This window comes from Rhea pennata, chromosome Z (assembly GCF_028389875.1).
Source record: "Rhea pennata isolate bPtePen1 chromosome Z, bPtePen1.pri, whole genome shotgun sequence".
Lineage (NCBI taxonomy): Eukaryota > Metazoa > Chordata > Aves > Rheiformes > Rheidae > Rhea > Rhea pennata.
Window position 1 is genome coordinate 81,469,420 of NC_084702.1, and position 26,370 is coordinate 81,495,789.

Sequence of the window (26,370 nt, forward strand, 5' to 3'; positions counted from 1 at the left end):
TCTTTTTTTTTTTTTCTTCTTTTTTTTAAGCATTACATATAAACATTTAACATTAATTTTGTGCTTACGTGTTAAAGTATCTCTTTCAGTTCTCTAGCTAAACTCGATTCTATCTGAGAAAATTTGAAATTTGCATTCTTCTTGAAATTCATGTTCTGCTTGTTCATGTGACTTCTGACAAATTTTGCCAAATCCCAATTTCCAGAAAAACTGGTGGATAGCTAAAAGGGCAAAAGGAAGGCTGAAACCAGCTCTGTTTTTTGTAGGTAGGTTATATTCAGGTTGAAGATTAACCATTTTGTGCTTAAAAAAGAAACAAAGCCCAAACCAAAAATCTCTTGCAGCCTCTTTCTGTATCTTAATTTTATTTTTGAAAATAAATTATCGTAAGATAAGGGTTGAATAAGAATAAAGGTGTTAAGCAATTAGACTAATTCGTATGTATACTTTTTTCCTTTTATCTATGTGATGTCATCTCTCTCATATCCTGCATAACCTAAAGTGAGCTACATTTAAATAGACAAATACTTGGTGGAAATTTTGCCGTTGTTCCTGCTGTCGTGTTCGTCGTTGTGCATAGATTGTCCTTTTTAGGCTGACCTTTCATTTGTGCGGCTTTGAGACCAAGCGTGGCTCCAAGTTCAGGCAGTGCAGTGATGTGTTTATAAAAATTCATGAAATATGTTCTTTGTCCTCTGGCTTGTTCAGTAACAAAAAGATGTTTGATGGTGTGAAGTTGGTATCCACTTACACCAAGCTGTTTCAGTGGATTTTTTGAGCAGTCAAAGCTCTTTTAAGTGTATGCAGTGCTTCCTTTAACTGAGTCATAGTTATCAGGTATTGCAAAGGTTAAGCTTTATCAGCTGCACAAAAAAAGGTTGAGGTTTCATCAAAAACTTCCATCCTCACAACCTGTCGACCACAATTTGATGATGATTATTGATTATTTCACAGCCTTTCACTCACTCTGGCACTGCGGCCAGCCTTGATATACAGATAGGGCTTCAGTCCAGCTAAAATAAGACTCCATCTTGATAATGGACTGAGATGAGATACTGTTATTTGATAAAGATAATTGATGTTTCACAGTGAATTGGAAAACAGTTCTGCGTGCGCCAGATCTGTGGCTGTGCCACCGGCAAATATGGCCAATGTTTGCACACCGTAACAAAGAAATAACAGTGTAGGGGCGCTCTTAACTGCCACCGCGCAACGAACACGCTAGTTTGGGATGGGTGGACGTTTTAAACCACAAATAAAACATTTAAACTAAGGAGCACAATTTCTAATTTTGAAGACAAGATAACGTTTCGTGAACATGCGTGTAACTTAGTGTACTTCTGATGAGACACCCAACAAAACCTTCCTTCTGTTTGGGATGCACTTGATGATTTATTTTCAGATGAGCTAATATCCTAAGATCTTTCTTCTTTAGTATCTATACATGTCTCTTTAATCAGGAAAATGCTAGTTTAGGAAGTTGAAATTTGGCAAGGTAAAATAAAGCACAGAGTAGATCTGGATTTCTTTGTTCTCCAAAAGTTATAGCTCGTAAATGTGAAACAGCGCGTGCTTCCCGTCTCCCGTGTACGCCCGTGTTGACTGCACGCTTTTCAGCCTCCGGTTTCGAATTGATTAAGGTATCATTCATTGCGAGTTCTGTTCGCCCAAGTTCTTTTAGTCCTATTATAACCTTTGTAACCCCTAATCAAGCAATAGGAGATGGCAGGGAGTGGGGTTATCAAGAGATAATGACACCCCAAGTGTGCTGCTGTGTGGCGCAGGGTGCCTCTGCGTGCCTCTAATCCTCCCGGGGCGCGATTATCTCACGATCAACGTACCACGCTGCAGCTCGTTGATAGCGCGGCAGCGCGCTCGTGGCACTGCAGTTATGGCTGCATTACACCTCCCATTCCAAACGTCAGCTTTTTCATTGATTTTACAAACTGACAATTTTGAGGTTTTCTGAAGTGACTTACACACTGTGCAAAGTCATGACCCTGGAGATGTACTACTTTCTTTTTTTGTTTTCTTTGAAAACAAAAACATTTATTTGAGTACATGAACAAAAATACATGCAGTAATTTTTCTCAGTTAAAACACTCTCAGCAGGTTGGACACAATTGAAGAAAAAGATTGATGTTAAATTCAAAACATAAATTATTGATACTTGGCATAAGATTGTAAGTTATCATCAACTATCAATTATCAAATTATCATCGATATGCAATTGAAATTAACTTTCTTTAGAGGTGCATTAATAAAGTAAAAAAAAATACTTTTTTTTTTTTTCAAATTTAACATTAAATGGGTGTTGTTAAGTATAGGTATACTTCCAGTAACTAGATTTTAGGATACGTGGGTTTTATTGGCTTCAAAATGATGGGGAAATCCTAATGTCTGAAAGTTGCTTGATAATATTTTGTTCATCAGAGTCTATAGCAGTATTTTAAAGTCACCACAGATTTAGTATTATTATTTGTTAATTATTGTCATGAAGTAATCGATAACTGCTACATTCTTAGTTTGGGGACCTCTCCTCATTGCACCAGTAAATATCAGGTGTTTCATTTAGCTTAAAGAGATCTACCCTGGAATGATGCATGGGAGACTCGAGTATCTGTTTCTCGCCATTGATTGTAAGAGGAATCTAGAAACTTGGGGTCGATGTAATTATCTGTACTTAAAGGTGTGTAAGGTGAATTCTAACTGGGCAGCATAAACTAGTCCAAAATCCCCATATTAATTTGTACATACTAGTTACTTGATTATTTTTCTTTTGCTTTAGAAACTCTAGTGTTGGGATACATACTGAGTCACTAATCACAAGACTTTAATTAAAACATGAGAGTGAAAACTGCCTGCTATCATTACATCTTCTAACCACCCGGCAGTGTGACGGGTGGGGGCCTGTATTCCCAAAAATGCGTGTTCTGCTTTTCCCACGGAGAGTGCTTTCACTGAAAGAGAAACCGTAGCAAACGTTGTGTGCTTTTTAGTATTACAAAGATTCGGTGAGGTTATTCGGTGAGGTGTTATTTACCAAATGCATTACATTGCAGGAAGGACCCGAAAGCAGGACTGCGCTACACTTAGCATTGCAGAAACATCGAGTAAAGACCCTACCCCAGAGAGCATACCAGTTCTGTAGGCACAGCAGAAGAAGGAAGGGCACCAGGAATGGAGCACAAGTAGAGCGAATTGTTTCAAAATTTTCTTGGATTTGTTATGTAAATCTTTTCCCTGAGACTAAGTTGGTGGGGATTAACTAAACGGAAGGCCAAAGAAAGAGTAAAGGTGCGAGACACAAAGGGTAGGAAAGATGGGAACAAAGCTCAGCAAGGTGAGACAGTGAATGGTGGTAGTGACTGATTCGGAAAGCACTCTCACGGTATCAATGCCATCCTTCCTCTAGCTTAAAAGTGAATTCAGGATGTGCCTTTAAACTTCCCCTGTCATTCAATCTTAAGAATTTGTGTATTGTTGACAATAATTAAGTATTTATTTAGCACTTTGTTTTATGTTCTAAGTCAATGATTTTTACTGGAAAATATCAGCGTAATTCCTGAGGTGTTTCTGAGGTGGTTTTTGGATATTGACTTGCAGCTAGCTATTTTGTTATACCTTGAAAGCATGAAGAGGGAATTCTCACAGCAGACAGAAAGCAAAGCTCTTCATTCGGACTGAGCTATACATTTGTAAGGTCCGTGAAGCTATGGCCAGAGAGTTCTAGTATCAGCTACACAGATGTTTTAATGCATGTTATGGAGAGATTTTATCTTATACGTAATGCTGTAACCAGAGCAAAGCTAGTGAGCCAGTTTTCTTGACTCATCACTGTGCCTGCTGAGCGGCCTAACTCTGCACTCTGCGTTGCAGGGCTCTCTGTTGCACTGGAACAAGCTCTCGTACTTAAGGGATTCACGACCAAACTTCAGCATGTAAATTTATATTTCACATGAATATGATCATTGACACTTCTCTTGAAGTTGTTACAGCTTTACTATTTCACGAATTTTATTAAGTTTGTTCAGGGACTTTTTTTAGTTGGAGAGGAAATGAAGATTGTTTTGAATTTATTATGGATGCTGTCATAAGAAAAATCAAGATGATTTTAACTCCAAATAATGAGTTTTTAAAAAATGATATTAAAGTGTTGTTTTTGATCAGTCAATGTTTGTCTTTGGTGTTGGTCAAATATGTGTAGTATTCAAGACAAACATCACTTGATCAAAATCAGGGCTCCATTCCTTTTTTAATATGGTTCAACACCAAAGTCATTCTGCACAGCTGCAGATTTTGCTGCTGCAATACATCTTGAATACTGTCATCTAAAGGAAACAATGAATCAGAGCCTCAGTGCTGCAAGTGTATGCAGAGGTACTTGCAGCATGGTGATACCTTGAGTTCATTTCTTGTCCTATGACGTCAGTGGAGTTAACTAGCTCTAGCTGCATGTTGGTCCATGTTGTCATAGGATAATAGGATCATAGGAACATGATTCTTCAGGTTGGAAGAGGCCTCAGGAGGTCTCTGGTCCAAACTCCTGCTCAAAGAAGGTCAGCTACAACGTCAGACTGGGTTGCTCAGGGCTTTGTCCATAGATGGAGACTCTGAGCAACCTCTCTGGGCAACCTGCTCCAATGCTTGACTGTGCTCCTGAGGAAAATGTTTCTCCTCCTACCAGTCAGGATCTCTCTTGTTTCCACTTTTATCTGTTGTCTCTCATTGTCCCACACCATTGTAAAGAGCCTGCCTCTGTCTTCTCAGTGACCACATCACAGATACAGAATGGCTGCTTTTAGGTCCCCCAGAATTCTTCTTTTCTCCAGGCTGAACAAGCCCCGGTCCTTCAACCTGTCCTCACAGTGCAAGTGCTCCAGTGTCTAGACCATCTCAGCAACCCTCTGCTGAGCATACTTCAGTTTCTCAAGGTCCTTCTTGTTTTGAGAACCCAAAACTGGACACAGTATTCTAGATAAAGGGGGGGTAATCACTTCCCTTGATCTACATGCCATGTTGTTCATACAGCCCACATGCTATTGGCCTTCTTTGCTGCTAGGGCATTCTGCTGGCTCATATTCAGCTTGTGCCTGCCCAAAGGACACCCAAAGCCACCTCAGCAGAGCTGCTCTCCAGCCGGGCAGTCCCCAGCCTGCACTGTTGCAAGGGGCTCTTGCTTGCCAGGTGCTGGACTTTGCAATTGTCCTTGCTGAACTTCATAACAACCCATTCCTCCTTCCTGTCTAGGTCTTCCTGGAGGGCAGCCCTGCCCTTGAGCATACGGACTGCTCCCCAGTTTGGTATTATCTGGGACCTTAATGGAAGCATGCTCTGTCACCTCCTCCATGTCATTGAGAAAGACGTTAAGCAGGACAGCTCCTAGGATAGACCCCTGCAGCACTACACTTGTCACCAGCTTCCAGGTAGAGGATGGCCCATTAACCATTGTTCTCTAAACCTGATCATCCAACCAAGTTTTTATCCATCTAGTTATCCACTCATCTAGACTGTAATGTCCTACTGGATACAAGGCTATGGAGGAAGAGGGTGGTGTCTGTCTATTCACTTACTTTTTTTTTTCCCCCTTATCCATCTGTTGAGTAGTCAGGTTATTATAAAAGCAGTTAAATTTGAAGTAGAAAAAATGAAGGGAATGATAGAAATAAGGTTAGAACTTGTTATTTATGGAAGATTGAGGTTGAGTATAAATAGGAGGAAGAAATGAAATTTAGTGTATTTTAGTAAAACAAGTAACTGCTAGAAGGCATCTCTTTGCATCAGTTTGGCTTTATTTCTTTCATGTGTATTTATAACACCATTCTTCATTCCCATGCTCATCATCTGTATTCCGACATTAGGAGGCATGTAATGTGAAATGCAAACACAGTTCCAGCCTGGATATTGCTATGATGATGATGGTTGTATATTTTGATGTGTAATTTCTGAAAACTTTGACAACTGTAACGCAGCCTCCTGAAACCGATGTCATTGCTCTTACTGACAGAGCTGAGGTGTTCACAGGCTCTGGACATTAGTTGGTATTTGTCATCTGATCTGCATTCACTATGAATAGGGAATGGATTGGGAAAATTAATGCGAAGAAAAACACACAGTGTGGTCAAGAAAACTCTAAAATATTCTGTTTTCATTGATTGAATCTTGATTTTTGTCCTGAATGTCTAGAATCACATTTTATAGAGATGCTTCTGAATAATCATTAACCCCTGATGCTGAAGTGAGTCCTGCTTAGTGTAAATCAGCTCTGAACCCGTAGCAGCAAAACGTGGAGAGGGCTCCTCGCGCTTAGCTGAGCAGTGGTATCTCATTCTTTAGCTCTTTTCCTCTGTCTGAAGCCGACCAGCTCTCTGCAGTTGCTCCCGGACCCCACGGGCGGGTGTCAGCGGTGAGGAGCGGGGTGCAGCAGGTGGAGCACGGGGCAGCCACCCAGGTGAAATACCTTGTTTTGATTAAATCTGATCACTAAAGAAATGACAGTCACTGTTCTCAAATAGGGAGAAAGGAAGGAAAAGAAAGAGAGCTGCCCTGCGACCTAACGTATCCGTGCATTTGCTGACACTGTCGCAGTGACGAGGTCAGGTGAGCCAGGAGGACTGTTAGTCGAAGCCCACGTGCTCAGATTGCCGATGGAAGGTAATTGCCAAGTCTCCCCTTCTAACGTAATAGGCCGATCGCTCCCCCGCCGGCGGTGCCGAGGGGCGGGATGGAGCCGGTGGGCGGTGGGGCGCTCCGTCGCGCTGCAGCGCGGGAGCGCGCGAGCCCTCGGCCCTGGCCGCGGTCCGCTGGCGCCGTCTGCGCGGCACAGAGCCGTGCGGTGCGCGAGGAGGCCCGGGAACGCCTCCTGGTTGCCTTAGGGTGTGCGCTGACTCTCATCAGCGGCAGGGAAGTTCGCAGGGAAAATCCGTAATAGTGCAATACAAGGTAGCGCTAATGAGTGCCTCACTGGCAAGCGGGGCAGAAATTTAAGGGGATGCTCTTCAGCTGCTCCAGGACTTAAATGTGCTTACGTTTCCTGTCCTCGCTTGTAAAGTTGGCGTTTTCACATGCGAAACTCACTCTTCAGCTTTTCTTACAGTACGCTTGTAGTGCAAGGCTTGCAGAAGAGGAAAGGTGTCCTGTATATCACAGACGTCTTCCCCAGAGGTTGCAGGAGCTTTACCCAATCTTTGTAAACATGCCTAATAATACAGTTCAGGGACTTTATTCACTTAAGTGTTTAATTATGCCCTATTGGTTAGGCTGGTGGTAATTTAGCAGTGTAGTTTATGAGAGTAACCTGCGCTGATATGTTTCTACCTGGGAAGCTGGTGGGAATTTGGCCAAGGTGTGGATTTACAGCACACTAACTCCTCTGCATTAACTTTCCACTTGGATGCTGTTGATCTGCACCAAGTCTGCCTTTGTGCATCACAGATAAATCTGCTTTGCACGTATAAATATATGCATTAAGCTACAAGTAACAAATGCAAACTGAGAGTCCTCACTTACGCTCTAGTGAGTGCACCATAAATTCGTACCATAACTCTACACTAACTTTCCAGACTCGACAGGCTAAATAATGAGGCCTCGGGAACTACTCCACAGGGTTTCTGGACGATAGTGATCAGCAGTGCTGGTTTTCTGAAGGACAGTTATGTCTCTTTGCGCGCCCTCTCCCAGGTGACCCGGAGGCTGATCCGAAGGAGCTCGCGCGTTCCGCCTTCGTGGGCGCACAGCGGTGCCGCAACATTTGCGGGGAGGGGGAGAGGCAGGGGTGATGTCGAGTGTAGACTGTAAATCCAAGGCCAGGTATCAGTGCTTTTGAGTAATCAAAGTTCGTAAAAATTAAATAAAAAATAGATTGAATTGGATCTTTCTTACAGTTTAATTCTTATGCCTGAGCTGTTGGCTATTGAAGTGGGGAGCTGACAGTATAATCGATTTCACTAAGGGATTTTTTCTTTTTGGAGTGATACAGTTCAGTATACAAGAATCAAGTAGACTGGAAAAAGATATTAAACTTGCTGACCAGCCTCTGAGGCCCCATAGCCCCCACACTGAGTTTGCAGATTTATTATAGCACTGAGTTACCAGCTTCTCTAGAAGCAGTGATAGAAAAGGAGGAGGAAATGTTACTGATACAGATTTTATACCAAAGTGTGCAAAGACAATTGAATTTCCATGTAACACATAAAATAATATCTAATTTAGCTATTACTTCCTGTACTGGCCATTAAAAAAGTGGCCTCAAATCTCCTTTTTCCGCACTAGAAGAGCTCTTCTCTTCAGATGTTACTAAAACAGGTTGTGAGAGCTGTCTAGGAAACTGTCCGGATGAGAAGGGGGTGAGGATTTTTTTCATTGTTCATGGAACTTCTCTAGGAAATAATTTCTCAGAAGTAATACTTTCATTAAAGAGAGACTCTGCAGATTACTACAGGAAAATTTGGCGTTATTTAGCCAGGTAAACTGTTGTCAGACACCTGTGTTTGTAAGAACTGCAGTCCTTTTACCTAAAGGACTATCCTTTCTTTTAAAGACAATCTGAAATTTGGGTATACAAATACGTTACAAAAATAAGATTTCAGTCTAATGTTAACTCACAATGCATAACTTGCAAAATCATATTTAATTTTTTTCCATATTTGAAGTAGAAATAGAAAGTCTAAGGAGTTTCACAGCTAGATGTGTGCAAGCATAATGATGTTAATGGATTGGTTTGTGGAGTCTTATTGGTCACCTCCTTACTACACGCTTTATGTACGTCAGCTTCAAAATAGTGCATTCCTGGTTACAATTACACACACAGGCATAATTGTGGTATTTTATTTCTGTGCTAAAGGGATTAAAGGATTTATTTGTACCACTGAGCGTGCGCGGACGGTATAGAAGAAGTGGCGAACATCTTGCCTCCATTCCTTGTCTCATCTCCTGTTACATATCCCATATCCCTGGTACTTGAAAGACTCTTCTATTTGCATCCCTCGTTGAGATCTTTTTTGTTTGTGTGATTTGACTAGTGGCCTTGGATGCTTGCTCATGGTCCTGCCACTGTTTCCATGTTGTTTTTTCTTGCATGTCCTGAGCAATCACCACCAAATTAATGTGCAAAGTCCGACTCCCCCCTCTCTTCCCCGAAACCTTGTGTGTGCATCGTCCTCCGGTTTCCCCTCTCTGCAAGCTGCATGTCATTACTGGCTATTCCCTCTCTCCCCTCCAACAGGCATTGAGACAGTGTCCAAATTTCACGCCTTCCACCACCTTTAGGACACTGCCTTCTCTTCCCATGCAGTTAAAGTTCATCCAGTCCCCAGCACCCACCCTGGAGCTGTAAGTGAGCGCCTCTGTCCCCTTGGCTGCCCGAGCACACCTCTGTGCCGCCAGAAACAAATGAATTTCCCTATTATTTTCTCCCCCTGAAGATCCACAATTGCTCCTTCTCTCCCATCAGTACAAACTCAGGTTTCTTGTGCTCGTGGCTCTTCACAGCCTTCACTTCCCAGAACAACGGCTCTTCTTCTACTCAGTCATGTTTTATGAATCATGCTGGGTGTTCCCTATCTTGATGTTTTCCTTCAGATACTTTTTGTTACTTTTCACGGTGCAGAATACTGAATACAGTGGGTTGTGCCTCAGTGTTTGGGAAAATCTTATGAAACTAAGAGGAGTCAAATCTTTAGGCATGGAGTTTCGCACGTCCCTTTTGCATGACAAATTGTCCTCTAGTAGGAAAGGAAAGAAAAAAACAGTTTAGAAAGATTAGTTTGGCTATGCAGATTTTAATAAAGCCTGTCTTTACACAGGACTTCATGGCTAGTATAAAGAAGGCTGCTAATGCCTAAAATGCGTTAAATAGTCGTTGTCAAACCTAGGTTTCTCCCTTCAGGCTTGCCTGCAGCCAACAAACATATATTTAAATATGCCTCTTTTCCTTTCCTGCAGATATACAGAAGCGTTTAAAATCACGTTGCTGGTGCAGCTGTTTGACCTGTTTCTCCGACCTAGACATCACCTTTGTCAATGCATTTCGTTGCTTTGCAGGCTTCGTTCTCTGTTAGGGAAAAGCACTGCCATGATTTAGGTGACTACTTTCTGCTTTGCTTTTCGTATCTTTAAGCGCAAGAGCTGCAGGTTTCTGAGTGCAGGAAAGGGTTGCAGTGCTGCTGAAGCAGAGGCTGCTGTGCTCCCCCTGCTAGGTAGAGGGGAACCTCTGCTTCCAGGGCGCAGTTTCTCCCGGAGGCACCGGGACGTCTCTTGTGATTCCCGGAGAGCATTGCCACGAGAAGCTGCAAACTGGCACTCCAGCTGAGGATACAGAGGTACTTAGAAAATCTGCGTGGAACTAAAGCTTTTAGTCTGAATGTCCAAGTACATTTTGGAGAGAGCTGAACAATAATTAACACTTCATACTTAACAAATTCATAACCAGAAAAAAATTATGAATCTAATGCATTTTATTCTTTGTCGGTTATTGAGTAGTTATTGATCACTCATTTGCTTTCCTTTTTCATAGCTGTACAGTTACCTGTACTAAGTTTTATTGCCGTCTATTATAACGAATGATCTTTCCCAAAACTTACAACAGTTGTGTGAATAAGTGAGCTTGATACTACGGTGCGTGTTTCAGAACACTCAGATGCAGTCTGTGCGCAAGGCTCAGCACACTTAGCCCTTGTCCGTTCCCCCCACTATGAGTTAGCCAGTTTATTTAAGGATTTGCTGCTACTCAGTGTAAAACGATGTGGACGATGTTAATGCATGTGATCTGTTTAATGCACAAGCGTGTGCCTGGCTGCAGCAAAGCTAAGCTCCTGTTGCACGAGGATTTTGTCCACCATGAACGGGGACGTCGGGCCCGGTAGGCGCTGGGGCTGGAGCCCTCCTCGTGGACGCCTGGGAGGGGAAAGGCAGGTGAGCCTTGAGGCTCTGTGTTTGGTGCCGAGCCTGAGCAGAGCCCAAGCAGCCTCTGCGCAGGTGGGCAGTGCTCGGAGCACCTACGCCACCTCCCCGGAGCAGGCCGTGTCCCGCTCCTGGGTCTGCCCCGGTCCGGTAGATGTGGTACCAGTCGGGTAGATGTGGGCAGGGGGAGCAGCGCGGCATCCCGGGAAGGCGGCTCGTCCTGCCGCTTGCGTCGCTGTGCCGCCGTTTGGAGGTGGGCTTCCTGGCAGTATGGGACACTGCAGCTCAACATCTAACTTCAAGAGAGAGGAACTTGAGGTGAGTGCCGTAACAAAAGCGGTCGTGCTGTAAATTCACACCCGCCTCTTGTACTGAATCCCTTGGTTGCCCCGTGTTGCAGCTCGTTTAGAGAATATCATTGTGAGAACTTTTTCATTGATTTAAAAAAAAATAAATTACCGATTGAAAAAAAAATGATATGCATTAAATACACTTCCACATTTTAGGCAGTGACTTAAAGCTTTGCCAAAAGGGATGCTTGAAGGGATTAAGCAGCTCTTTTGTGAATGGATTTGTCTGGAGCATTTTAGTGTTGCCAGATACCATGGTCAGTCTGCCCACCTATTTACCTCTCCTTTCACTGTGGGCGTTTTGCTGTCATTTATTAGAAATAATGACCAGAGGCAAACTTGTGACAGAGGAGAAGCGCAGGAACGTTTCACTAGCGAAGAGCTGGAGGCATGAGGAGGGCTGGTCATCGTGCAGCTGACGTGGCTGCGAGCGTGGCACGGTGTCCCGCTGGAGGTCGAGGCGTGGACGTGTTCGCACCTACAGCTCTGGCTGTCACTCCCGCTTAGGTGCAGTAGGTCGCTGCTGCACTTGCATTTTGTTGTTTCTAAAGAAGCATAAATAGCTACATTTAAAAAGAAGTTGAAAAGCTGATGCGTTTTTTCCAAACACAGTAACATTGTGTCGTTGGACGTAAATAGCTGCATGCAAGCTTTAAGGAAAGGTTTTTCAAAGCTTTTAAAATTATGAGGAGTTTGACTTCTAAATTTCCTCTGGTTTTGAGAATCGTGATTTTAATGCATAGAAATCTTGGATGAAAACAGTGAAAGTGGAAAGAATAAGCAGCAGCAGGAAGTGCTGCGACAGGCTGGGGGTGGCCAGGAATTACGGAAGACGTGGAAACGGCAGGTGATGGTTAGGAAATCAGAGCAAGGAACAGCGTGGCTGGAAAATCAAGGCAGACTTCAAAAATTACGGCACGGTGGTGTTCTGTCGCAGAGTCCGCAGGGCGGAGGACACTACTAGAAGGATAATTAAGTCCCCAAACCCTACGATTCTGGCAGCAAACGCTGATCTTGTTAGCTTTGCCTGCTCCATGTGAGTTAGCAAACGCTTTTGTTTAAAGTCTCAGGTCACTTGGGAACTATGGATTTGTGTGTTTTGTGAGTACGTGGAAGGCTATGAAGTCAAAGGGTAAAAATACTCCACTGCTCAAAATATGTACGTGATATTGTTCCAGCCAGTTTTCTTTAAAGCTCTTATGAGTAGAGGTGGAGCTGAAAGGGAACATTGCGCCCTAACAAAAACTGTGGAAGCACAAGGACTTCTTGCTGCGACGAAGTCCCATAGCTATTAGGGTTTCATCTCTACCAACAGAACCTAGAATAAATTTTAGCCAAAAGGTATCCTGACAAAATATGCTTTGAGTAGAAAAAGTAGAAAATGTATTGGAATATTGCACCTGGTTGCAAATCTAGTGATAGCTGCTTAAATAGGAAATGAGAAGAATTTTGAGAGCTTTCTGAGAGTACATTTAGCAGATCACTTAAGGACTAAGACGTTTTAGAGGTTTGAGCCACTGCATGCTCCAATTGTAAACTTTCAAATAAAAGTGAGAAAACGTAGGCAGACGAAAAACTTTTTGTAAGTTTAACTCTTGTTATAAAATAGTATTTTACTAACAGTAAATGCAATTTGCTAACAATTAAGTCGGAAAAGGTGTTCCGTTCATTTAGATACAGTATCCCAGTTTCTTCTTATTTCACTGTCAGACTTTAATTCAAGTAGTCTAATTAGAATTTTTAATACCTTTTTCTTTCAGTAGTGATGATTTTAATGAGATTAAGAATTTTGAAGAGCGGCGTCTGTAAGAGAGCATAGAACCTCTCTTACCGCTGTCTCGGTGCTACGAGCCGTAGCCTGTCATCAAGATGTACGTTTGTCTTTTCCTAAGTGTCTAATGTTTTTTAAAAAAAGACCGGTCTGGAAACGAGTCCCGCCTGCAAGGTGCAGCCGGGCGCCGGGCTTCGGCCGGGTCCGCCGGCAGCTGTAGGATTCCCCGCGGAGCTCCGTTCTGCCGGGCCCCGTGTGAGCAGCCGCGTTTTGATCCCGCCTTTCTAGCAGTTCGTGCAGCCCTTCCCACTGGAGGCGTGCTTGGCGCGTTGAAGGTTGGTTAGATGAAGGCTGGATGAAGCCCACCAGCACGGTAGCCTCCTCCACGTGGCGGGGTTCTGGAAAACGCTCGGAGCTTTTCTGTCCTGCGAAGCTCTCCCTGGAGCCGGGATGTCGGCCCAAGCTTCCCCCCATCTGTGGAGTGTCGGGCTTGAGGGATTTGTGGTTCCAGGTCTGAGCCTCGACGGTGCTCTGCAGCAGCGAGCGGTGTGAGCTGAGGTCTGTGGTGTGTCCAACGGGAGCTTTCTTCCTGGATTCCGGTCCGTTCTCGTGGTTTTTACGCAAACAACCTGTATTAGTTTCCCCTTTTTAGTAGGAATTTAAAACCATTATATTTAATTCCATGTCTCACAAAATACTATTTAAGAACCAGAAGAAAATATTTAGCACTTTCTTCTTCCGTTTTTGTAGATGTGAATATCCTAATTGTGCTCTGAATTCACATTTTCAGTTATTTTCTAGACGCTGAGGCATGAAGCTTGGCCTTGTAGCTGTTGAAATCTCTTTTAAAACTGTGCTTGACAAGGAGATTTGAATTTCAGTAGTCATACCCCGTTGTCTAACACATACTAATGCGTATCTTCTGAGATGAGGCTGCAGCACTATAAACCTCTAAATAAAGATCAGTGACATGAGATTCAGAGATGAAAAATCACTGCTGATATTAAGGACTGACTGGTTTATATGCATGGCGGTAATTAATTGCCGTATGGATTTTGATGGTGCCAGGTGAAAATCTTGAACTGACAAGTCCATTGCCAAAGCGAGAGCGTAAACCGGGTGTTCGGAAGCCCGCGGATGTGCGTCCGGCAGGCCGGACTGATTTGCGGAGGTGCAAGCGCGTCCTCGAGCAACCGCGCTGCTCGGGGCCGCGCGGCGGGACGCGCTCGGGAACGGCCTGCGACGCTCGGCTCGCTGCAGCTCTCGGCTGACGCTGTCTGGGTGAAGTGCAGCGGGGAAAGAAGCTGCCTCATCTTCTGGTTGTCATTTGCCCGGGAAGTAAAGGCAGATTGCCGCGAGGGGCTCCCGGCGGGAGGACGTCCTCAGAGACGAGGGGCCCGTGCCGACGGGTCGCTTTCGGCCGCGCTCAGAGCTGGCCGTCAAAACGCGCCAGCTGCGCTTTAGTACCGAGCAATTGTAACGGTTCACGCAAGATTATGCTACAGTAAGATTAAAAATTAAGCTATATATTTTGTTAAGTTTAAAAATTTAATATGTAGGCTTTGACTTTATCTTGATATTATTGAGAAGACGCTTGAAGGACAGGAAGAAAATTAATTTAAAGATGCAAATGTACCCTTTTCTCAGCGCAGTCCTGAAATTTCTACTGCAGTTGTCAGTATTACTTGGAACTATGATAGAAACTTATTTATTAAACATACTGAAGTATGTTAACTTTTTCTTTTTTCCTTTTTTTTTTTTTTTTATATTTTTTAATCTTCAAATAACCGGTGCTTCTTCAGAGGTTATTTGTACCCCGTGCCAAAGTCGGAGCTGATAATTTCATGCCTGTCCGAGCTGAAAGCGGGGGCTCTCCTTAGGGGCTTTGCTTAGCTGTGACAAACTTCTCGTTTTCTGCCTTTTCCACATCGTGCTTGTGGCACGATGGGGGTGCACTAGGCATGCTGCTTGCTCAGTCAGGAAAAGTTTGTTTCCTTTCATTTAAGGTACCCCTTGAGATATGGGAAGTAAATATCTAATAGTAAGGGCAGTCAAATATTAATATGTTTCTATAGCAGTACATGATTCATCTGGTTATCAGCTTAAAATACACATTTCAGTGTACTTACTGAAATAAAATTGCAGCAGTAATACAGAATGTTTATTTTTTACATCACCTTTAACAGAAAAATACAGTTCAATGTCGGGTTTGGCGAATATTGGACTTAGAATTAGGTTGTCACAGCTTCAGTATATCATGTGTTAAAGGCCGACGATGGTGGCAGGTGCAGAAGTCAAATAGTCTCTCAGGAGCATCCTCCCATTAAAAAACAATTGGTTGGGCAGGAGGAGGCGACGAGCAGCTGCACTTTTCCCACCGTGTCTCCTGTGCCAAACTGCGCCTGTTCCCAACGCGGGCTTGCGTAGCCCTTCGCATGCCTTTCGCTGTGCTCCACTGTAACCGCTTCGGAGCGGGAGAGCTGCAAATCCGCGGTAACTGGGAGGGCGGCGAGGAGGCCGCCGTGCCGCGTGTCCGCTGTGGGGGCGTCAGGGCGGCGACGCGTGCGCGCAGGCCTCGCGCGGCAGCCGGGCCGCGCGCGCGGGCACCGTCCCGAGGTGGCTGCAAGCAGAGCGTCTTGCACGAGCAACGGCAAAATCTTCCGTTGTGCTTATCGCTTTGCCCAGGAAAAAGGACGCTGAGCTTTGGAAAGCAGGCATTTAGGTAGTGCGCTAAAAGAAAAAAATCTTTACTTTAAAGGATTAGCATCAATTAGAGAGGCACTTGTTTTAAATAACAAAGCACACTAACTCCCTTGAGGACGGTAGTTATTGGAACACGTTTTCAGTAGTAAAGAGAGCAACAAGTGTGCTAGTCCCTATTGATTTTCCACCTTTGTATTACCAAAACATTCTTTATTGACAAGTATTACTTGCTTGTTAAGTGCTAAAGAGTTTGATGGATCTGAGCATTGGATCATCTAATTAATTGCCCTTTCAAATTTTCATACTGAGCAGTAAGGATTATATTAAAGATGTGGTTTGAGGTTCTGTTTAAGTTCACTCCCTGTTTACATGATATAGAATAAATATATTAATGGACTTTTAATATAAAATTCATTTCGAGAGTAGTGTATTGTCTTCGTAGGTCTTTGTCTTCAGTGTCCCAGAGCTGGCCAAAGGGGCCCTTCTCTTATTCTCAAAGCCTAATCTAATTCTGAGTGTTACACAATCTTTTTTAAGAACGTTAAAATCATGCCGTTTTAAGGTTGGCACAATGTGTCCTAATGCAGGAAGAGCAACTACTATGTATTTTTGAAGAAATACTTTGATTTCTTTGTGCCCTTCTAATGCTGCAATATTAATTATGATAATCCAATACAAAGTCGTATTTTCAAAAAAAATTGCATATGTCATCTTGAGTTAAAAAAAAACGTGAATCCACAGCCTTTTTTTGGTTGGTCCTACACTCAATATTCCTGTTTGTTTAGCTGAGTTTCTTCTCCCTTTCATTAGCTGTCTTGCAGCAGCTGCAGATTCTTCTGTCCATGTGTAAGGCTGCTCGCAACCTTGGCTGCTGCCGTTTCTGTCTGGTCTGTAGCTTCTCCTACAGCTCAGTACCGTTAGTCCTATGCACAGGATTTCTAAAGAAAAACAGTGTTTGTTGTGCTGGAGGTACTTAATGGCTGGAGTAAACTCCCGCACGAGAAGGAATAATCCCAGTTCTGGTAGGTGTCCAGAAGCTCTGTACCGTGGGGAAGGTAAGCGAGCTGCAGGGTTTGCCCGGGCTAGGTCTCCAAAGCGTTAGAAAGCACAGAATACGAATGAGTCTTGATCCTGTGTAAAGCATCTGCATATTTTTGCAATTGTTAAACAATAATCTCAAGGAGCTAGTAAAAAAACCTTAACTGTGACTCTGACCACAGGTTGAGACGTGGAATAATTTTTCACTGCATTTCTGACATATGTGTTTATATTGTTGGAAGTTTTAAACAAGTCATTTAACCCTTGGGAAACCGTATTTATAAGTGCAGAATGAGAGTTGTTTGCAGATGCTCACATGAGAAATCAGCGGCAGAACCAGGAGTAAAATATAGGTCTCTTGTGTTCTCCTCAAGGTCTGAATTGCTTCCATAAAGCTGGGTGCAGGCATGTGCTTTAGGAGAATAATAGCAGCCAGGTTGGGCATGTTAAATGTTGTGAAAGCTTGTCCTGAGCTAGGAGTCCATAACTTGGCCTCGGGAAATGTTTTTGATGGCAAAGGATGTGTATCATGAATGTATCATCAGTGGCAATGAAAAGTATTTATTTTATGTAAAGGTTAAGCTATATGCAAGGTAACACTAAGTACTTTCCAGTTGTTGAGTGTTATTTCTGACAAAAATACCCTTACATTTCATCTCCCATATAAAGTTTGAACTTTTAATTACATTTATAATGGCAGTCGTCCAAAGCATTTTAATTGCATGCTCTTAGTTCAATGGAGATTGGACATCCCGGGTGTGTGGAGCAGCGCGGGAGGAGCGGGCTGCCAGCCCCCGCGTTCCTAGAGCTCCCACGTTTCAGCAGGGTCACCTGGCTACTTCGTTTTGCGCGCCGGTGGTTTAGCACTGGGGAGTATATTTTCTTTTTAAGTATGCATAGATCCTTAAATATCGCAATAGAGAGACGTCATTATTTTTTGAAGGAGAGAGCCGTGGGTCGGGAGCGGACGAGCACAGCCATCGCTGCGCCCGGCTCTGCGCCACCGGCGCGGGCACGGGACTGCTCCCCGAAACAAAAAACTCCGCATTTCTGCAAAAGTACTGTTGCATTCACTGTACTATTTGAACGAAGTCTGTGGTCTTCTCACTGTTGTTTCTCTGTGCATGGTGCTTGATGCTCAGCTTAAAGAAGTGGTAGCAGGACTGCAATACCTTACAAGACCACGTTACCCCAGGCTATGGAAAAGCTGGAGGTAAACATCTGCGCGTGGAGAAGGGGCGAGCGTCCCGTGCACTCTCCAAGCTACGTCCCCGAGCTCTGAAACACTGCTGGTGCTGTTACCAGGAAGCCAGCATAAAAGTTGGCAAATCTAAATTTCTAAATTGGATTGTGTTTTTGTAAAGACTGTTTGGTAAGGCAGAAGTTGAAAGGATGGGTGTGATTTCTCTTTTTTGGTGGGATTTCTTTGGGGTTTTTTTCTTTCTTTCTTTCCAGCTTGAACTTCTGATCATTCCCTGCCTGTCACTTAGCCAAGTGAATGCTTTATAAGCATACAATTTGCAGCCTACTTTTGGTGCATAAGTGTTATATTTTTAAAAATTCCAGTTAAAGGCACATTTATGTTCATATACCTGACAAATGACTTTGATTTAAAAACTGAAATTTGGCAGGAAATTTGTTAATACAATGATTTAATTAAGTCTATTGGCTAAGCAGCTATTAAGACATTTAAAAGAAATTGTCAAGATACTTAAAATGGAGCTGCATGTTCTACTAGATAAGTGATTTTAAAGGGATACTTTCATGTTTTGGGTTGGCCAGAGGCGTTTGATTGCCCTGAGCACTGGGCACTGGTGTTGGGGAGCAGTGAGAGGGAAATGGGCATTTCATCCTCCCAGAGGAGCGGCTTCTGCTCTGGGGTGCGAGGAGGCTTTGGAGACTTGTGGAAAAACTGCTGGCCTGGCTTCAAGCGAGCAGAAGCAATATGTGCAATCATCCTGTCCTCCTTTGGCCAGGAGAAGCAAAATTTGGTGAAAATGAGGCTGCTTTTGCTTTTCAGAGGTATTTGCCAATTAACAGAATGTCAGTCAGAATAATTAATGCTAGCATAGCAGAAAAGGCACAACTTGTTCTCTGTATTTCTGCAAGGATCGCTTGCTAAGCCTCCAGTAAGTATATAGGTAGGAGACTGTGATCCTGGTACAATATTCCTGGGTGTCTTTCATGTAATTCCTCAACTGACATTGCACAAAAATTATCACTGGAATTCCTGGCAAAAGCCAAACTTATGAACTCAGTGCAAGCAAGGAAGGACCTGTGCCCTTTCTGGAGGTGCTTTCTCCTCGTGTCCAGGATAGAAGGATATTTCATATCCTTCTATCAGGAAACACTGAAGGAAAAGACTGGGAGAAAAGAATTCAGGACTTAAATACAAATCTTGACTATACCCTTTCTTGAAGTTTAGAATGAGAGATAAGCCACACAGAGGTTGCAGATGCTTTCTTAGCTGCAAAGCTCTCTAAGGTGCAATGGTGAAATAGCAGGAAGATGTTGCAGTACTTGTTTAAGACCTCTTCTTCCAGGGCTTTTGAACATAGTAGTTAATTTTTACTGATAATCTATTTCTGTCTTTTAAAAATGTTTCTAGAAGTTCATATATGACTACATCTGTGTTTGCTTAAAGGTCTGTGCAACATCCTTGTGGAGGTGTGTAATGAGGCTTCTAAGTTTCTGTCCTCTCCCCCTCTCATTAGACTATCCATGGCCATAAAGGACCCATAACTGCTGTATCTTTTGCTCCTGATGGCCGGTACCTTGCCACATACTCCAATTCGGACAGTCATCTCTCCTTCTGGCAGGTAAGGATTCATTATTACCTGAGTCTGTGTGCACAAACATTGCTGATGAAACAATATTTGGGATGTGTTTTTACGTTGTTCACTAATAGTATAATACATAAGGAAATGAAAATAACTGCAAAGAGGAAAATCCTCAAAGTTGAGCCTCAGCACAGCAGTTCTGTTTGCAGACAGCTCTATAGAGCTGTGCCGTCTTGACCACGATTGCCTCTGGTCTTACCTAGAGCTAGGGTGCTCCTTTGGCTGCTCACGCCCTCTTCAGCTGAGGAATAAATTGGCAAAATCGTATAGTTTCCTTGGGTTTTTTTAAATTCAGTTTAGCTACTTTTCAGCTTGGGTTTCCTGGAGGGTCAGCCAGACTTTGTAAGTTTTTTTTATACAAAAACTATGAGTTTTTTCAGCTGTGAGTTGTACAAAGGTGTGTACAAATGGACTACTACATCTGGTACCATTCTGGTAGTGTGAGCTCTTTTGGTACCATACAACCATCTTTGAATTTATTTTATAGTTCCTATTGTGTCCAAACACTGCTGTCTAGAGCTAAGCCACAGCACTTGGAGCTTCCAGCTTGCTTCTGTAGGGTTCTACTTCTCCTTTCCTCCACGCAGCTTGGGCACGTCAGGGGCCCAAAGTTAGGTCCTTGGAAACTTCTCCACAGTCCCAGGCGGCTGCCCAGGCTTCATGGAGGTGTTTGAGACAGACTGTTGAAGTCAGGGCTGATCCCTGAGTCCTGGCTAGCTTGTCAGCTGTAGCTGTTCCCTCTTTGACGTTTGGGGAGATGACTTCGAATATCAGTGCCTCTATATAAAGATTTTTTCTGTTGCTCTTTTTATATAAACATTCTTTGCAGGTATATCTATCCTGGGCTTTTTGCATACAAATCAGTATGCCACTTCTAGGCAATCCAAGGAATATTCCTAAATATTTAACTTTTTCATATTTGATAAGTCAACTTAAATATGGTGCTATTGTAATATTTCAATTTCATATATCTAAAATGTCCAAACAATAAAACTAAGAGCCATGTAGGAGACACCCAACTAGTTCTGCACAAGCCAAGACAGCTGCTTCTGCTCTGACTCTCTGCCTCAGTAGGTAGTTTTCTTCTCTAATTTCTGTAACCTAGTAAATTCACATAGAGAAAGGGATTCTTAGATTTTGTTTGATTTATTTTTTAAGCATGATGTAAAGCTATTAAGTTGATCACTGGTTCCTGTTCTTGCTGTGCCCAAGCCCTCCTTCCTCACTGGCACAACTGCTCTCCTTCCTCTGCATTTTGCTGTATCGCACAGTGCAGAGATGATTTTCACGTCTGTAATAATGCTGAAGAAAGGAGAGCTGAGATCTAAGCAATGAAAGGAGGGTCTGAAATAGAAGAAGCTGAAACCACCATTTTATAAAATACCTACAGGTTTCTTGTTTTTAATGTATGAGCAATCTTTTTCTTTGTAATCTGATGTCAGTAAGAGTGTTTTTGGTCAATTGTGGGTATGCATACAGCTTGATGAGACAGATAACCAAGGCGATGTTGCCTGCATTTGGTTTTGTTTTGTTTTCCCCACTTTCAAATGGCTCTAGACTTACAAATGTGTTTGGAAACAAGTGATCTGATCGAGCAATGTGCACAGACTATCAAAATCATCATGAGTCTTAGAGCTATCAGACTATAAATTGGACTCAGTATACCCATGGTTATCAGTTATATTTTTTAAGCTACTTCCCCAGTTTTCTGGTGTCATTCAGTAGTTACACAGATACCATAAAAATTATTAAATTATTATCCATCACTATATAGTGAGCTTTCTGATACAGTAAACGAGAACTGCAAAAATGTTCATCCATCAGCTACATTTATTCAGTTTAAATACTCAGGGAAAATCTAGAAAGCAATCAGACTTACTGATTTTGATTTTTTACCAGATCTTTTAAAATTGGAAAAGAAAAAGTCTGTATTCAGGCATGAGTTTTAAACTGTGAATTTGCCACATTCCTTCCAGGTGTATAAACATTCATGTTAAACTAGCTTTTACATAAAGAGTTAAATATACCTACACATTTAGTTTTAAAATGTGACCTCGTGCACTAGTGATTTTTTCCCTTCTGTGTTCTATTTGGCACTATTATTAATGCAGGAAAATCAGTAACATTAGTCATCTTAAAAGGGTTATTACTCAAGATGATTTAAATTGTGAAAATGTCAGTGGTGCTTGCATGCTCCCTGCTAGAGATGCCATGATTTACACTCTCTGACACCGTTCTGCTGCTGAGAAGAGCCAGAAAGAAAGTAATGGCTTACACTTCCCACTGATCAGAATTCAGAACAGGACATCAGCAATAACCCACCTTAAATGTTCTGAGATTTGCCAAGGTTTCGTGTGTCACATCCTAGGCGTACAGCTAGACCGTCGTCTGCCTGTTTTACCTAAATTCTAGGACTCCAGTGAGGATGGACGGGTTTTCCAGAGTAAAAAAAGCATTGCAGGAAGGGTAGAATTTTGTATATTTTGATAAGTTAGAGGAAGCCAGTGAATATCATTTTTAAAAACGTGGGACTAGACAACATACATCACAGTAATCAGCCTCCTTTCTGAAGGATGTAACTCAACCGCTCTCTTCAGATGTTTAACATCTGAATGATTTACTTATAGAGCAGAAAATGAACATTTTTGTTCAGTTTGTACCCATCTTGAGGACTATTCTTCCTTCGTTCTGCATGCCATGAGCTCTATTGTCATTAGGGTTTTGACAAATAAAAATATTCTAGCATAAATCTTATTAATATTTTATTGGTTTTCCTTAAATTCTGAATAAATTCTTTATTATTAAATACATAAATAAAACATAGGTGGTGTTTTCAAAGTACTGAATAAACTATATACTGTTCCTAGCTAATTTATTGATTCAGGTTTCACAATTGAATTTGAAATAGATACAATCAAGGAAAACTTTAATAAGAAAAGGTACAGGACAAACTGAGAGATCGAAATTTTCACTGATTGCTAAACTTCACTGAGTTCTGTGCACAGGTGGGAAGCTTAGCAGATTCTTGGCTGTACTTTATTTTTCCATTTAACTGTATAAGATAGTCACCATTATCTCGGGTTGGAGGGATGAAGGCGAATACAGCTGTGCGGACTGTTCCTCCAGGCAGCGTGCCGTGCTGTGCCCTTGCGCGGTCGAGCTGACTTTGTAGGTTCCCCGTGCGAGGAGCACAGCGAAACGTGCCCGCTCAGCTTGTTGGATCTTTCGTTTTGCCAAGTTGTGTATTGTGTTCCGTAAGCATCCCCCAAAACGTCGCGCGCGCTGCTTAAACTCTCAGCCGCTGTCCGGCTGGGCAGCGTCGCTGGGCTCAGGTCTAAAGCCGTTTTAATTAGGCCTCGCCTGGGACAGCAGCTAGGTAACTGGGTTGGGGCAGCGCTGCTGGAGCCGGGCTGCGCGCGGGGAAGGGCGCGGGGCGCGCGGCTCCCCGCCGGCCCGCGGCCGAGTCACCGCCGGCTCTCTGTGCAGATGAACACCTCGCTGCTGGGCAGCATCGGCATGCTGAACTCGGCGCCCCAGCTCCGCTGCATCAAGACCTACCAGGTGCCGCCGGTGCAGCCCGCTTCCCCGGGCTCCCACAACGCGCTCAAGCTGGCCCGCCTGATCTGGACGTCCAACCGCAACGTCATCCTCATGGCCCACGACGGCAAGGAGCATCGCTTTATGGTCTAGAGTCAGTCCGCCTGTGTTAGCACTGCGTTTCTGTTTTGCAGTTCCTTGCAGTTCTCCCTTTTTCTTCCCATGTGTCCTTCGAACACCAGTGCCCCCCGAGCCCACGGAGGCACCGGCCAGGCCACGCGTTTCCGCCCGCTCTCCAGGGCAGAGCCCTGCCCGTGCCAGCTGCCCGTGCAGGGCTCGCGCCAGCCAGGCAGCAGGCGGACATTGCCGCCGGGTGGGGGTCCGGCAGCTGGGAGGAGGGGGCGGAGGGCTTTGGGGAACGGGCCTGGGGCCAGGTGCACGGAGACTGAGAAACGGGTGGCCCGGAGGTGGCCCTCCGTGGCAAGACCGGCGCTCGCGGGAATCAGAACCCAGGCCGGGAAGCTGGGCTGGATCCGCTCCCTTCTCATTGCATGTTGAGTTAGCAGCAGCAGCCCTAATTACCAATAGTGTTTGTTTGTCTGGAGATTCCTAGAGAGTCTCCCTGTTTACCAAAAGGCTCCATGTTTACATGTACTTTCTTCTAGAGACCATTGGTGATCACTGGCTGGTAGAGTTGACCAGTGAGGTTTCCTGCTGAGGGCCCAAGTGCCTCGGGAGTCGGGAGGAATCGAGCTTTCGGGCACGGGTGCTCGTTATTCCTGCCGGAAGAGGCCTGTTTCCTCCTCGAAAGCTTAAGCTCTTAAGTGAGTGGGAAGTGCTGATGTCCTCAGTCACTGTTTGGTCTAATCTGGAAGAAAGAATAGTAATCCACATGTAAATAAAAAAAAATCTCTTGAAGACGGAATAGCAAACTTGAAAAAAGGCATATTTATATATAAAGGTGTTTTTTTGCTACGAATGCAGGTATTTATTAAAAAAAAAAAAAAAAGACCTTTTTCTTCCATACGTCGTTCCCATTTGTGCTGGATCTTGCAGGGAAATGAGCATCTGCCTGTATGCCGTGGCGTGTTGCTGTGTACGGCGTGCAGAGTCAGGCACTCGCGGTTCGGCTTCGCGGAAGGATGAAGGGGTGCGAGCGCAAACCCTCAAGGGAGACGGGACCAGTGTCGTTGGTATTTAGCAATTCTGACAAGAAAAATTATGAAAAAATATGTAAAAGGTAGGTCATTTGAACGGATATATTGAAAGATTTCTTAAGTAGGAATATTCCTATGTGATATTTGCTGTAACTGTTTCCCTCTTCTTGCATATCTAAGTTTGTGAAATATTTAATAGTGTGAAAATGTTTATGCTCACAGTAAAAAAACAAAAAATCCATAAAATACTTTTATTTAAACATATTGATGTATATGCTTGTATAGCTTTTTCTTTGCCATTTTTGTCTGAAATGCTCACAGAAGGTGGCTGTCTTTACATGATAAAGTAAAAATGGTACTTGCAGAATCCTCCCTCCCCCAAAAAATAATAAATGAATTTCTAAAATGGCTTCTAAATATAAAAAGCATTGATTTTTTTATTTTTAAGGTGGTCTGTGTAGTACACTATACATGAAAGTGAGATTTATAGTCCAGAAGCTGCATATCTGTTTACTGTTTAAAAAATAGCAAAAGGTAAGAAATTAAGACCATTAGGAATGTTTAACACAAACGGCCATAAATTTTACTCTTTTTTTTTTTAACTCTGGTCAGAATGTAGTGTATAGTGGAAAAATGTGTAGTAGACTGTCAGGGGGGGTTTTAAGTGAAATAACACAACATGCATGTACACTGTGTTTATAAAGGTAAATGTGTAACCTCCAAGGGTTTTTTAAAAAAAAGAAGAAGAAGAAGAAGAAAGAAAAGCCGACAGACCCTCCATCTGTAGGGTGAAATCCTATACTCCTGTGTCTAAGGTCCCGGCACACGAGGCAAGCTGAGAGGTGCACTTCAAACGTGCTCCCACAGGTATTCCAGCATCCTGTCGCTTCTGTTACGCTGTGTTTCCCGGTATATATACGGGTATTTATGTGTGCGCGTGTTTACATCCAGAAACAAAGTGCAGCCCCGGTGGGGGTGTGTGACCATACCTCTCAAATGGTTTCTTGGTGGGACAGAGAAAGAACATTTTGAATTATATATGCCTAAAAATGTTTGTTTTAAGCAAGCAGTAGAGTGCATTTTTCAGTCGCAAAGGAGAGGTGGCAGTTACCTTCCGTCCTGAGACTTCGTTAAACGCCGCAAAGCTAAAGCATTGATGCTGAAAGCTGTCGTAGGTGTCCTTGTAGGGGACAAAGGTCCCTCAAAGCTTCTCGTACCGCTCTCGCTTAGGAGCGGTGAGGCGTTCAGCCCAGCGCGCTTCGAGAGCAGCCGGGCCGGTGCGGGCCCGCGCGGCGGCACGGCTCTGCGCCGAGGCGACGGCAAATGCTCCGTGGAATTTGTGCGTTAGGCACAAATCACCCGCGTGGGTGACTGCTGACCCCCGTGCTCAGCTCCTCCGCAGCCTGGAGCTCTCAGCACTGCAGCGAGATGAGTATTGTCACTCCAGTGTAAGCTTTTAGTGTTTTATTGATTTGTTAGTACTGTATTTGGAGTTGTCCTTGTAAATGTAGAGACGCATATGGCTTCATTGGCAGTTTACAAGCCAAAGCTGACATGATGAGACACCTGTATGAAAATGCTGTCCTGATTGAAGCCCCTGTGTATGGCAAGTGGTTGCAATGTCTGCCGCTCGAGCAGCCTCCGGGCGAGCCCGCTCCCAGCCCGCTGTACGTGGTCAACACCCTGCTGTAAATATGCGTGTGAAATAAAACTGGACTGTATTGAAGAGTATTGTGGTTTCTAGGCATCGACCTCATGACATGTAAATAATTTCTCATTGCTGATTTATTGGATGGTAATCTTATTTCTTTCACCATAGCCAATTTTTTCCGTTCGAAAATCAGAATAAATGACGTGCCGTCAGTGCAGATAGGGAATCGTGTTAAAGGTGCTAGCGCCCTTCGTAGCAAAAGCCGAAGCTAGGAAGGTGCCGAGAGTAAAATCCTCTCGGCTCCCGGAACAGTGCAGCGAAGCCGAACAAAGGAGTGTTCGTCTGCCGCGAATTCATCAGCTCAGCGCAGTGGTGTCCGCAAGGTGATGTTCCCTCCTCGTCATCTGGGTTCAGGTTCCTCCAG

General features: G+C 43.6%; 1 protein-coding gene across 5 annotated transcripts in view; it reads left to right on the plus strand.

The window, feature by feature from the left end:
• The window catches only part of WDR7 (WD repeat domain 7), a 154,731-nt gene extending 128,715 nt beyond the window's left edge, over positions 1-26,016 (plus strand). For 4 of the 5 annotated variants that reach the window (XM_062599366.1, XM_062599367.1, XM_062599368.1 and 1 more), the window contains 2 exons: positions 19,476-19,580; positions 23,088-26,016. In XM_062599366.1, coding sequence (XP_062455350.1) covers positions 19,476-19,580; positions 23,088-23,291 — 309 coding nt within the window. In that variant the 3' untranslated portion in view covers positions 23,292-26,016. The remainder of the gene's footprint in view (positions 1-19,475; positions 19,581-23,087) is intronic. The other variant, XR_009961145.1, reaches the window with a different exon arrangement.
• The last annotated feature ends 354 nt before the right edge of the window (positions 26,017-26,370 follow it).